A 13,887-nucleotide genomic window follows, 5' to 3' on the forward strand; every position below is an offset into this window, starting at 1 on the left:
ATTTCTGTACTGTAGTTGCTAAATAACATGTAATTTGCGTTTGTTTTTAAATGTAATTTGGAAATTATAATCATTTTATTGGGATTGTATATATGTGATTGCTTTTATGGATTTGATGAAATTCGAATAAAGATTTTGAATCGAATTGAATCGAATCTGTGGCATAGGTAAGTCACCCCTCTGGCAGGCCTTACAGCCCTAAGGCAGGGTGCACTATACCACAGGTAACGGCATAGCTGCATGAGCAATATGCACCTACACTGTCTGAATCCATTCATGGACACTAAGTGCAGTGTAGCCATTTTGAGTGGAGTTTGTCAACACAAACTCCACAGCTCCTTGATGGCTTTACTGAAGTCTGAGAAAGTTTGGTATCAAACTTCTCAGCATAATAAACCCATACTGATGCCAGTGTTGTATTTATTATAAAATGCACTCAGAGGGCATCTTAGAGATGCCCCCTTAAAAACTACCAGCTTCTAGTGTGTTGGCTGACTGGTAGCTGCCAGCCAGCCAGCAACAGACAGGCTTCTGACCTCATGGGATGAGAGCCTTTGTGCTCTCTGAGGTCAGAAACAAAGCCTGCTCTGAGTGAAGGTGCTTAACATCGCCTCCTTGTAGGAACAGCAGCATTTGGCAGTAAGCTTCAAAGGCTCTCGCCTTGTGTTATGCTGATTTGGGCAGCTCTAACTAGTGGAGATGCCTGATCCCCTGTCCTCGCCCCCCTTTTTGGCAGCAGGACAGGTGGGAACATTAGTAAGCAGGGTAGGAGTGTCCACCTTGGCGTGGCACACCCCTAGGATGGCCAGGTGCTGAGGTGAACGCCTCTCCTCAGAATTCTTCATCTTGGTTTGGATACATAGGACCAATAGGAGTAGGGATGTGCTCGTCTCTCCCGCTTATCTGCGAGAAGGCACACTTGGGCGCTTGTATCCTGTCCACGAACTATTAGCATGTACTGGCATAGCGCTCTTGATGTATAGTACCGTTGATGTATCGCCGCCTATTCAACCTGGAAGAAGTACTTTGACTATACAGATGTGCCTAATGTGTTTTTTGCATTTACAAATACCAATAAAAAGATTTATATAAAAAAGGAATGTGCTTGTATCCCCAAACGTAGGAGGCACCTAAAGAGTGTAGTCACTCTAGGAGATAGTAGCCATTGACTACTGTAGTAAGGCTTATAGGTCCATTGTCGACATTTGAAGTTAGCATGAGCTTCGCTGCCATGAGGCTGCTTTTGCGCACGACACTGCATGCGTATATTTCACAAAACTCTGTTTGTGCCCCTTTCACATGAGAACTATCTACCTTGCAAGTTATTTGCTGTGCTCTGAGGTTTAGTCTGCACACGATGTTCAAGGTTAAACAACAATGGCCCTTGTTATTCTGTTCTGATCAGCTCCTCGCACCTTGACATAACATGCTACACACAGCTGTACTCCTGGAAATCGTGTACTTTAGTATTGCAACCGCAACCTGTTTTGACACAATTGGAGAGACGCCTTTCCAGCAAGAAGAGCTGTGCTTGTCCTGTGATGTGAACATTGCATCTAGGCCTTGAGGTATGGGGTCTGCTGCTGACAAAGTCCAGAGGTCTTCCATTTCATAATAAACTATCTCTTGTCACGGGGAGTGGTTAGGTCGTTCAGTCCTTTTCCACAGTTTTCTATAACATGCTATGCCCGTTTGTATTCTATAATATTGTAACAATGCTGACGATATTGTAACAATGCTGACTATATTGTGTTTATGCATTTTGCTGCTAGTATTGCCTTGTGTATTGCACCATAGAGCACGTTTGTTGAAATAATCATTCTAAACAATACCACGTCTCTGATTACTCGCATTGTGGACAGGTATGAGTGAGTGAGCAAAAGAGTGTCTGGCTCCTGCGATTCCCAAGATAAAATGACGTGTTATGGGTTGTCTAATCATTGGTAGCTTCGCTGTAGATGGAGAATGAATAAGACACTATAGCTAGTCGGTTTCGGATTTTGGGCACAAATGTGGTAGGTTGGTACACCACCTATTCACTGTGGTCCTGTTTTCCTGTGCATATATGTGTGTATGTGCAGAATCCCTGCAACACTACTGCCCTCTGACCACAGTTACACCCTTAAACCTAGTATTGAAGGGCCCCCCTGTACCTTGTTCCTCTGATATGATGATCTACAAAGAAGAAGAATGACCAAAGAACCGTGCCACAGTGGAGAAGAAGACGACAAGGTGACCACACCGACCTCGCTAGCGCTAGTCGCACTTCTCTGTCCTACCGGAGCTGATTTTAATTCCTCTGTTTTGTATTTAAATCCTTATTTGTTCATTCTTACCTTGCTTTTAATTGCTGCGCCCCCCTCTGGCCTCATTCCTGCACCATAAAACCCCCCCTGGGACCATCACCACCGTCTTTGGCGGGTCCGGGATCACGGGGCAACGGGGATTACTCGGACCGCCATTTTGGATTGGGCTGGGGCACTCTCGCGCATCCTCGCGAGATTTCGGCCTGCAGAGACTATTTCAGGCAGCGAGTGACGGTAGGTCAGCCTGGACAAGGTGACAACACCGACCTCGCTAGCGCTAGTCGCACTTCTCTGTCCTACCGGAGCTGATTTTAATTCCTCTGTTTTGTATTTAAATCCTTATTTGTTCATTCTTACCTTGCTTTTAATTGCTGCGCCCCCCTCTGGCCTCATTCCTGCACCATAAAACCCCCCCCCCTGGGACCATCACCACCGTCTTTGGCGGGTCCGGGATCACGGGGCAACGGGGATTACTCGGACCGCCATTTTGGATTGGGGTGGGGCACTCTCGCGCATCCTCGCGAGATTTCGGCCTGCAGAGACTATTTCAGGTAGCGAGTGACGGTAGGTCAGCCTGGACAAGGTGACCACACCGACCTCGCTAGCGCTAGTCGCACTTCTCTGTCCTACCGGAGCTGATTTTAATTCCTCTGTTTTGTATTTAAATCCTTATTTGTTCATTCTTACCTTGCTTTTAATTGCTGCGCCCCCCTCTGGCCTCATTCCTGCACCATAAAACCCCCCCTGGGACCATCACCACCGTCTTTGGCGGGTCCGGGATCACGGGGCAACGGGGATTACTCGGACCGCCATTTTGGATTGGGCTGGGGCACTCTCGCGCATCCTCGCGAGATTTCGGCCTGCAGAGACTATTTCAGCCTTCCCTGGCCGCGCAGCGGTAACGCGCAGCGGGAGCGCCTTCACTGCGCCGGAGTCCATCCAGAGTCCTGCCCGTCTGCGCTCGTCCGCGCTAGGACGGGCTTCGGGCTCTGGCACACTCTCCTTCCCGGTGAGTAAATCTATTTAATCATCATGATTCTTAAATACTCATATGAAGAGTTGTATGCGCTTCGTGGCGCTCCTAATAATAACTGCTCTATCTACCCTTTTCCTCCTTGCAAGTTCAGCTGTACTTGCTGCGGTTTCTCCTTACGAACTCCTACCAAATGTAGAACCCTACAACACCAAGGTAGACGAAAGAGGCAAGCAAACTCCAGGACAGCTTCCACTCGCCCCCCTTTAAGATTCTGGAGTATCAATTGCAGATCTTTGCCACAACACAGATACAACATTCATGACTTTCTTGTTGAAAATCAACCTGATGCAATATTCCTGACTGAGACGTGGCTTCGGGAGTGCTCAGGCCCAGATATTGCTGATGCAATTCCTTTCAACTATGTCATTCTTCGTCAAGATAGGGTCTCTGGCAGGGGTGGCGGAATTGCAATTGTCTATAGGAATGTTTACACTTGTAAACTGGTAGATGCCACTCAAATAGACTGTGAATCGGCCCTATTTAAACTGACCATCACCCCCCAATTGACGTTGTCAGGACTACTGGTATATCGTCCCCCTGGGACAGCGAGCTCATGGATAGCATCATTACCAGATTTTTTAGCTCCAGTACTGCTTAAAGCATCGAATTTTACGATCTTGGGAGATCTAAATATACATCTGGAAGACCATGAGTGTCCTTACAGAAATCAGTTTCTCTCCATCTTGGAAGCTTTTAATCTTCAACTTCAAAATACAGGCCCCACACATTGCGCCGGCCATCTATTAGACCCGATTCTGTCCAATCTTCCCTTAGACTGTTCTCGTGAAGCCCTACAAATTGCCTGGTCCGACCATTTAGCCGTCCCTTTCTCTTTAGATATGGCTGAAACAGTAAAAAGACCTGAGGCGGGAACTGCTAGACCAGCTCGGAACTGGGGTAAGATCAACATGCTAGAACTTAATAATCTGTTGATCAAAACACTTCCGTGCACTGAACTACCAGTTGCTGCACTAAATTGTGCCACTGAACTTTGGTTAACTAATGCTGTTAATTTGGCGTTACCGATAACATCGAAGTTCGCTTCTTTACATCATCCCCCGGCTCCGTGGTACTCTGAACAACTTAAATGCCTCCGCTCACAATGTAAGACCTTGGAGCGTAAATGGAGACAAGGTTATTCCCCCTCACGCAAAATCATTTATAAAGAAGCCTTGAAAAAGTACCACAATAGCTGCAAAACTGCTAAAGCAGATTATACTAAAAAAACTGTGACTGATGCACGAAATTGCCCTAAGGTGCTATTCTCTGTTGTTAAAAAATTGACCGGTGCCAACTCCACTCCTCCCTCTCCGGCACTTGATGCCGCTCAGTGTCAATCCTTGGCAGATTACTTTACAAAGAAAGTTGATCTTATCTACGACCATTTCACCTCACTCCCAGTGACTACCTCTATTGCCCCTGATATGGTCCAGGAACTGGCAAACACCGCCATTGATGCAGTAACTACTACTTGGCAGCCTTTAGATGCCATTTCCTTTGTCTCCTGCTTAAATAGTGTGCGATCAGGCTCCCCACGGGATGCTCTCCCAGCCAAAATATTAAAACAACTAGATCCCCTCACACACCCCATCATCATTAAACTACTAAACGCTTCTCTGAGCGAGGCCCATGTCCCCCAACCTTGGAAACACGCCATGGTCGTACCGTTATTGAAAAAATTGGGTGCAGATTCCTCCAACTCTGCCAATTTTCGCCCAATATCACTGCTGCCTATCTTTTCGAAGATATTGGAGAGACATATTAATTCCCAGCTTTCCAAACTAGTCGAAAACACTGCCTTTCTCCATCCCTCGCAGTCGGGCTTTCGGCCTCGACACTCAACTGAGACTGCCCTCCTGGGAGTAACAGAGAGTCTTAGGCACGGTGTCGATCAGGGTAACACCATGGCGCTCATCCTGCTGGATTTGAGCGCAGCTTTCGACACCGTGTCGCATTCCATCCTTATTGACTCTCTGAAATCCCTAGGTCTGGCAGGCAAGGCCCTGGCCTGGGTAGCGTCGTTCCTTAGCGACCGAACCTTTCAAGTGTTTTCCCCCAAAGCAGCCTCCACTATTTGTCCATCTACCCGAGGCGTTCCCCAAGGTTCAATCCTTAGCCCTCTATTATTTAATATTTATGTTAAACCCTTGGCGACCATAGTTGAACAGGCTGGGCTAACCCTGTTCACCTATGCAGATGACACCCAGATTATCTTCTCCCTATCAGGGAGAGACGAGAACACCTCCGCACTCAAGGCTGGCCTCATTCTTGTGGCCGACTGGATGCGGGGAAATTGTCTCAAGCTGAATGGGGAGAAGACCGAGGTGGTCATTCTGGGTCGGAACAAACATCTTTGGGGCCCCCATCATTGGCCCATTGAACTGGGCAATGCGCCTACGCCATCCACTGCAGTCCGAAACCTGGGCGTCATCATTGACGACAGGCTAACTATGAAGCAACAAGCTACTAAAGTCGCAGCCATTTGCTTCTCAACACTGCGGTGGCTTTATAAGATTTTGTGGATGCTCCCCCTCTCCTCTCGCAGAACCGTAGTCCAGGCACTTGTAACATCACGCCTGGACTATGGCAATATTCTCTACCTGGGCGCAGATAAAGCCACCATACATCTGCTTCAGGTTGTACAAAATGCGGCTGCGCGCCTACTAAAGAACGTCCCTAGACGCACTTCAGCTGCTGCCGCGTTGCGTGACCTTCATTGGCTGAGCGTTCCTGAACGTGTTAAATTCAAGGCGCTCTGTTACATGTTCAAGGCCAAGCAGGGCAGCGCTCCAGCTTATATCCAAGGGTTGGTAACACCTTACACACCCGTGCGCTCATTAAGGTCATCGGACACTGGCAATTTTACAGTGCCAAGAGGTAAGTTGGCAAGAATGGGAGGCCGCTCCTTTTCTACTCTGGGCCCGAAATATTGGAACTCCCTCCCACTAGCACTAAAGTCAGAGACCAACTTACTCCGCTTCCGTAGGACTTTGAAGACTCTTCTGTTCACCAAGCGCAGTTAATAGTTGGTTGTGGCCTCAAGTCAGGTGTTGCATTGTCCTTTCTTCTATAGTCTGTCCCTGGCGCCGGGAAACCCACTGTGGGTAGCTGTGCGCGGTAAAAGCTTAAATAAATAAAATAAATAAACTGACTTAGCCCCAGCCCTACCGGCTGGTCTCCTCCAGCGACCCTTCTCAAAGAAATCAGCGTGTATCACTGCCAGCAACTGCAGAAACCTGAGCTGACTTAAGTGTCTCCAGTGAACACTGGATTTGTCCAGCAAAAGCAACGCCCAACAAGGACTCCAGTGCCTCCTGGATCCGCGAGACCACACCACTCTGCACCCATCGCCCACAGCCCGAGTCCAGATGGCTAACCAATCCAGTGACATCTCCCCAGCAATCGTGGCCTGGGATCCAGCATTGGACGACCTCGCCTGAACTTCCCCACAACACCTGCAGCCTCATCCCTCTGACCATGACCGGATCTGGTGAACGAAACACGATGCCTAAAGACATTCTTGCACCCTCAGCCCCCAGGCTTTGTGGTACCAACCGGTAGTGTCTCAGCATCCCCAATTATCCAACTCACCTCTCCAGTTATTGGGTTCCTTCAGCCAGTCTTCTGGACCGAAAACCTTAAACAGAGCACAGCACCAGTATAAGTAATCTCTGACCAACTCCGGTCAAGCTTGTATTTAAATTTCCCATGTACAACATAACATACTCCAATCCTAGTAACAAGAAATAGGCAGCATATATTTGTTTGTGAATGTTGACACGTCGTCATAGAAACTCCACACTCGACACTTGTTTCGTCGTAAGAACGGCTTTCTCAAGGCTGTAAATAGAACAAATACATCTGTTTGTCTAGTATGTATAAACATGGATTCAAGAGGGAAAAACACTACAAACTCAACGTTTGACATAGGTGTCGCTTCAAGACCTAACCAGTGAAACACTACAAATTATTTTCAATAAAAGTGCCACCAAAGAACAATAATGGAATCACCAGATAGAACCTTCACCCAAGAAAAGCGGCAGTTCAAAAAGTAAATCAGAAGAAAAGAAAAGAAACCGTTTTTGAAGTCTTGTGCTCATACAAGCAAAAGTGCTAACGTCCAATGAGTGCAGTAAGAAAAATCCTTCACCGCGTTTCATCTTCAGAATGGATCAACACGGATCATACCATGCACAACACAGAGGTATGAAAATAGAGAAAGAGTAAAGCACAAGGGATAAGAAATCATCAGGTATCTATAGCTTAATATAGTAAATCCGTATATTCAGTCATACTTTTCTCAGGAGTAACGGAAAATCTCTCTTTGTGACGACTAAGTAAAAATCATCCAAATGAGAGAGAAGAAAAAGGAGGAAAAAATAGGTAGGGGAAATGATAAACCGATGAAACTGGCCTGAGCCTACAGCAATTCTCTCCAACCTATGATCTCCATTGGTTTCTATAGGGCACCTGACGCTCCCTTTGCACACTGCACCCGGCCGCCCCCGTGCCACTGGTGGTTAGGCTTTGGTGCTACTTGGTGGCCACCTCAGTGCTGTCCACAACCCCCAGGGCTTGTGTCCCTGAACCACGGGTGTTTACCTGCAACTGGTGACTGATCGAGGTGCCCCCAGCTTCCATAGGCTAACATTGGGCTCAGTGACCTCTGTACTGCTCTGCCCCAGTGCAGCTAGTGGTGCATTACCTACCTTGGTCCGCCCCATGCCTAGTGTTGTTATAACCCCTGAAGACTGGATTTGTAAGTTGAGTGCTTACCTTAAATCAACTTACCTGTCTTACTTACATAGAATTGTGTTGACCCGGAGAACAGTACAAATCATCGTATTACTATTGAATAGTATTTCATGCACCTGTGAAGTATTTCAAACGCTTTCCAAACCTTAGCCAACTGTACATTGAAAGTGTTGTTTAACTGAAAAAGGCTACTTACCGGTGACTGAGTCCCACTTGGTTCCTAAAATAAAAGTAACTAAAGTAATATTTTTGTAAACATTGGCCTGGAGTTAGCCATTGGGTGTGTGTTCCTGCCTTGTATGAGGGTGTACAACAAATACATTCACACCACCCTCTGATAAGCCTAACTGCTCAGCCCAGCTACCACTAAATTGAGAGAAAGGTATTATCTACTTTATCCTCTGCTATACCTTTGGGGACTTACTGGACTCTGTGCACAGTGTATCTCCTTTTGATAAGGGAAAGTACTTAGAAGTTTTTTTAGTCATTTTAAAAAGACCCCAACTATTAGTAAAATTATAGAAAAGGCAGGGGACATGATTGTAGAACTCAACCTGATCCCTTACCTCCATATTGGCTAGAACACATCCATGTTTGCAGTGCAGTAGGAAATAGATTGAGTCACACTTATGTATGTGCATTGCTGGCATAAACATTCTAAGTCATATCAATACTCATTACTTTTGCTTCCACCTGTTTCTTGGGGGCCAGCAACCCAATGTATACACTATACAACACTAAGGACTCACTCCAAACTGGCCTGGTGGCATACTCTAAACATCCTCAGAGATAAGGTGGGGTTCCCTAATCGAGAGATGGCTCAGTAGCTGTCTCACTGTTTACCTAGAAAAACAGACTCAACTATATTACATTAGCACGGTCCTCTAGGAAACTGGCTGACACAGACGCCAAATTTAAAACAATAGGGGAAATAATATCGGTCTTTGCTCATTCTGGTCTTTGTGGCTTTCTCCAGCACTGCAGTATCTCACTGGTGACTCTGTTTGGTGCTTCAGCAATGTGGCAGCCTCTATCTTACCTAATGGAAACACACTTGTTGTGCAGGGGGGAGAAGGGTTAAGAATACATGAGAAGAAATGTCCCCAAAGGGTCACCAAAAGTGCTGCATGCCTGTATTTCATGGCCAGGAAACCAGTGGCTAGCACTTAGTTGAGGATTAAGTCATGACCAGCAGTGAGACAATTGAGCATGGTGCCACTTTATCCTATATATCTAATAACTGGTGGAAATCGGAGTGTTGCTCACGTACTATCACATAAAACCTTTGGGCCAGTAATCCCCACATGAATATGGTCTGGCACCAAGGTGTCCCAATGAATCTGCTCACTGTTGGCTCTGATCTTGACTAGCGCTGGGCCCTACAATACTTTTGTCCTCATAGGATCTGTCCATCTTCCAAAAGAGACCATTTGAAGCTAAGGCCTCTCTTATCCCAATGCCAAGAGTTGTAGAACTAGACCCATGCAGCGGGACCCCGCAAGCAGCATACCTACAAGCTTTGCACTCCAGCAGAAACCTTACTAAAATCCTCTAGAACACTTTCACCAACTGGCATTCTCATGCAGACTCTCACCTACTCATGTAATGGAAATTCACTCACTGCTCAGGAATGCCTAGTGACTACATCCATCCATCCTTCCTTCCTAGCAGTTTATCTCCAGCCCTAGCAGTTTAGGCTGGACCATCCCTTTTGCTGCAGATCCAAGATTAGTTTGCATGCGGTTGGTCCCTACCTCTAATAGTATGGAGAAGCTACAAACTGATGGGATGGAATGTGATCCAGAGTAATTACTAGTGACTGAAACTAATCCTTGCATTCTACTCATCAGAAATGGCCACAATGGCTGTGGCAGCTCTGGCAAGGGTGTGCAGGTACACTGTATTCCAATGCAAATTCACTGTGGTATTGTCACCATTGTCTCCAAGGATACTCCATGCAATCTCTCTTGCTTCATGTGGAAAACGTCCCTACACTCTCTCCCTTTGAAACCAGGACCGATCTCTGAACTGGTCACATGTTTACAATCACACCTGCTGATACGTGTTGCCACACCTGGTGCTTTTCTATGTGTACACAAGTATCAGACCTTTTCAATTCCTAAATCACACATTATTCCAACAAACTGCATGTGTAATAGTTGCCCCATTTGGCCTCCCTAATTCTTAGGATGAAAGAGGTTTTCCTCCTGCACCAAATTCAGACTCCTCACAATCTGTAATTATGTGACTGTTGTCCGTGTATCTGTCCCTCCTATGGAATCTAAGAAATAAGACAGAGGTTCAGTCTGCACATCCAAACTTTTTTCTTGTACACTCAAAGCAATGCAATCATGGGAGCCCGCAATCAGACCAGAACATAACCAAATGGGATTTACCTGGTCACTTACACAGCAGCCATTACACTTGCGCTCCACAGTAGCACCAAATCTCCTACTCCGCATGGGAGCCTCCCATAGCCAGAGTAACCAATTTCGTGTTGCTTAGTTTAGATTTATGAAGCACTTCACTCATGCCTTAATTATTGTATCTTATTACTCCGTGACTAATTACACTCTCTTCTTTAATTTCATCAGCATGTTGTATATTCTGTGAAGTTCATTATCGCCTACATCATTCCGGACACCTCCAAGGAAACCAGAGACAAGATCAAGCGAGAGAAGTACCTCAGACAGAAGCTCTTGCATGAGAGCCATCTTAAAGTCATGAAAAATAAGATGGGAAAGGTGGCTGACAAACTCTTGAAAGGAGTTGATGAGACATTCCGACAAAAGTTTGACTAGAATTTTAGGGGCTGACAGCTCAGTTGGGCTCGGAACTTCCAAAATATGATACCAATGAAAACATTTCAGGTTTGAAATGCACACCAAAGGTCTTTGAAACATATAATCACAGAAAAATTATGATTTTCTCGACATGTTCCATACGCTGAGAAAGGATCCCATCACATGGAACACCACTGAGTTCTAAACTGGGTCTGCTTTGAGGAATACATTATCCTTGTTTGTGTTTCATCAAGTTGACCTGAAAGTTCTTTATTAGCTTAGACGTATTGCAGTAGTTTGATAGAAATGTGCCTTCAAGTCATTTGAGCGTATGGATCTAAAGAAGAATGGGAATACCACAATACATTTTTTTTGTGCTGAAGATCTTATATCACTCTCTCAGTATGTTTTTCTCTTGTACATTGTAAATGTAAGTTCTTTTTAATCTCAGTCCTTAAATTTTGACCAGGCTGTACTTCATAGGTTACAGTACAGAAAATCAGTCTGGAGATGTGGAAAGCAATATAATGCTGAATCCTCCAGTAACATGTCATTATATTTTTGAAATTTGCAATGAATCATCATTAGAACTACTGAATTTTCTTTTCTACCAAGGGCACTGGTTGAAAGGGCAATTTTGTAAAGAAAGTATTATTAGTGTTGTATAAAGACATGGAAGAGCTCTTACCCATGGCTTATAGCAAACGGTGGAAGCGGGGGTCTAAAGGCACATTCCTTCTCTTCTGTTACCACTCATAACTGGCAATTGCTTCCAGCTGGCTGCGACAATGGCCTGAAAGGAGCAGTATGAAAAATGTATGGGTGAGAAGTGTTGGAACTGTCTTTCTGTGCTGACATGCTCCTTAGGCATTCGCACTATTTTAATATGCAGAAAGACGTATTTGTTGCATTCAATGCTTCCGACAAAAAAGAACTGAAGAAGAAACATTGCCAGAACCAAATTAAATAGGGATTTGCAAGGACAGTGGGATCCTACATACTGATAAATTACATGAGATGCTGCCTAGTAGCTTAATCTTTGACTTTGGAACCATGAGACATTCTAATCCCAGCATCGCCATTGAACCAAAAAGTGTCATTCTGTGCCAACCACTTTTGCCTTTCTTGCCTTACTTGTTAAATGCATTTTGATGCTTCATTAATACAATAATACATACATGCATGTGTAAGTTTATATGTACATATACCACTGTGGCACTGTTGTTTATTAGGCACTGCATATAATGTGCTCATGAAAGTCAGCAGTGTTTCCATTGCATAGATGCATCTGTGGGTGAATCCTTTTTTTTGTGTGTCTAGAAGATCAGAAATCGGTTATTGCACACAGTCAGTGTCTAGAACTTCATCACACCTTTGATTACAACCCTCAGAAATCGGTTATTGCACACAGTCAGTGTCTAGAACTTCATCACACCTTTGATTACAGCCCTCATCCTGAGTAGCCTCACTCTGAGTGACAGCTGTACTGTGGCAGGTGCACTTCAGGAAGGACACCAAAGTTGAATGATGTAGTTGTCACACACCCGGGCACAGCACTCTGGAAGGTGCTAGAGCGCAGGCAGCCTCTGGTGCTCAAACCATTCACCCATTCTCTCTTCTGGGGGTGCAGCTTGAAGGATACGCATTATTAAAGAAACAAACTTTAAGAACAGATCAGTTAGGCAGGGGAGTGGGACACCCCCTAATCTCCTACACAGTCAAGTACTGTTGACTGCTTTTTAAATCATGGGGCAAAATGAGACCATTTGACTTAACAAAATGCTAATATCTCGTAGAGTAAATTACTTATTTTGTAACATGCTAATAGAAAAGAATTTACTAGTATGGACCAAAAAGAGCTCTATAAACGTGTTTTTAAAAAACCCTCTGCTGCAACAGGTGGTAAGTTTGCCGAACACTGCAAAATCAGTTACCCAAATGAATGACTGTCCAGTCATCCACATACACATAATGATTTTTCAACAATCACATTTATTCTTCCTAAAAATCCACTGTCTTTCTTTTAAGCTCATGTCTCATCAGTTAGGCTCTCACTCATTTGCCCATTTGATTGTTTGTGAATGATACAGCTCACTAGCACTGGACAATGAAACCGGTACTGTGGTAAATAATGTGGTATACCTAATATCTGTGGAAAAGTTATGATGATGACATATTTGAGAATCACTACTTTAATTATATTTTTAACTCCCTATTTTAGCTAAACCCGTTGTATAAACCACTATATCTACAACGTGCTGATCAAAACTATGTGCAAACATAAAAATGTTATAAAAACCTTCATGTTTACATTGTACTTGACAGTCCAATCATTTTAGCTCCATTTTTAAAGCATTATTATATATGTTTATGGTGCAGTTGTCATTATACAGCATTCTTCATCCTTCTGGAATACAACATGTAATTTGACTGCATTATATGCATTTGTAAAAAATGTAATTAACTTTTCATAATTTGTTTGTAAGAGAATGTGAACTGTGCCAACAAATTCCACTTTGAAACTAATTTTGGAACATTTATATATGTGTATATTCCTTTATATTTATTATCATTTAAATAAAGTTTATTTTAAAATATATTTATCTGCGCTCATTTGTCATAGCTCGGCATTACTACTGTACAATTAGGCCTTGTCAAGAAAAAAGTCTGTGTTTGTGTGTCCTTGTTTTGGAGGGTGGTTATGTTGTTGACCTCAAAGATAATTTCCCTGTGTGATTTGATCCATTTCATTTTTCTCTGTGTGATTTCTTCTATTTCATTTTGCTCCATGTGATTTGCCTTGTGCACCATAGAACTGTGTCATATTTTGCTCCATGTGTTTGCTCCGTGTTATTTACTCCATGTGATATGCTTAATATCGTTTTGTTTCATATGACCCTCCCTGTGTTTCTACTCTTTGTATTTTTTGTGCTTCACAACAAATTTAAACATGCCAAATCAGCAAAAACAAGTAGATTGCCCTATCAGGTCAGGCTACGGGAAACAA

At 44.3% G+C, this 13,887-nt stretch overlaps 1 protein-coding gene across 1 annotated transcript in view; it reads left to right on the plus strand.

Moving 5' to 3' along the window:
- Window positions 1-13,479, plus strand: part of ANO6 (anoctamin 6) — a 445,002-nt gene extending 431,523 nt beyond the window's left edge. The window contains exons 20-21 of the mRNA XM_078675703.1: window positions 10,692-12,231; window positions 12,296-13,479. Of these exons, the coding sequence (XP_078531829.1) occupies window positions 10,692-10,898 (207 nt within the window). The 3' untranslated portion in view covers window positions 10,899-12,231; window positions 12,296-13,479. The remainder of the gene's footprint in view (window positions 1-10,691; window positions 12,232-12,295) is intronic.
- Window positions 13,480-13,887: the final 408 nt, after the last annotated feature.

This window comes from Lissotriton helveticus, chromosome 1_1 (genome assembly GCF_964261635.1).
Source record: "Lissotriton helveticus chromosome 1_1, aLisHel1.1, whole genome shotgun sequence".
Lineage (NCBI taxonomy): Eukaryota > Metazoa > Chordata > Amphibia > Caudata > Salamandridae > Lissotriton > Lissotriton helveticus.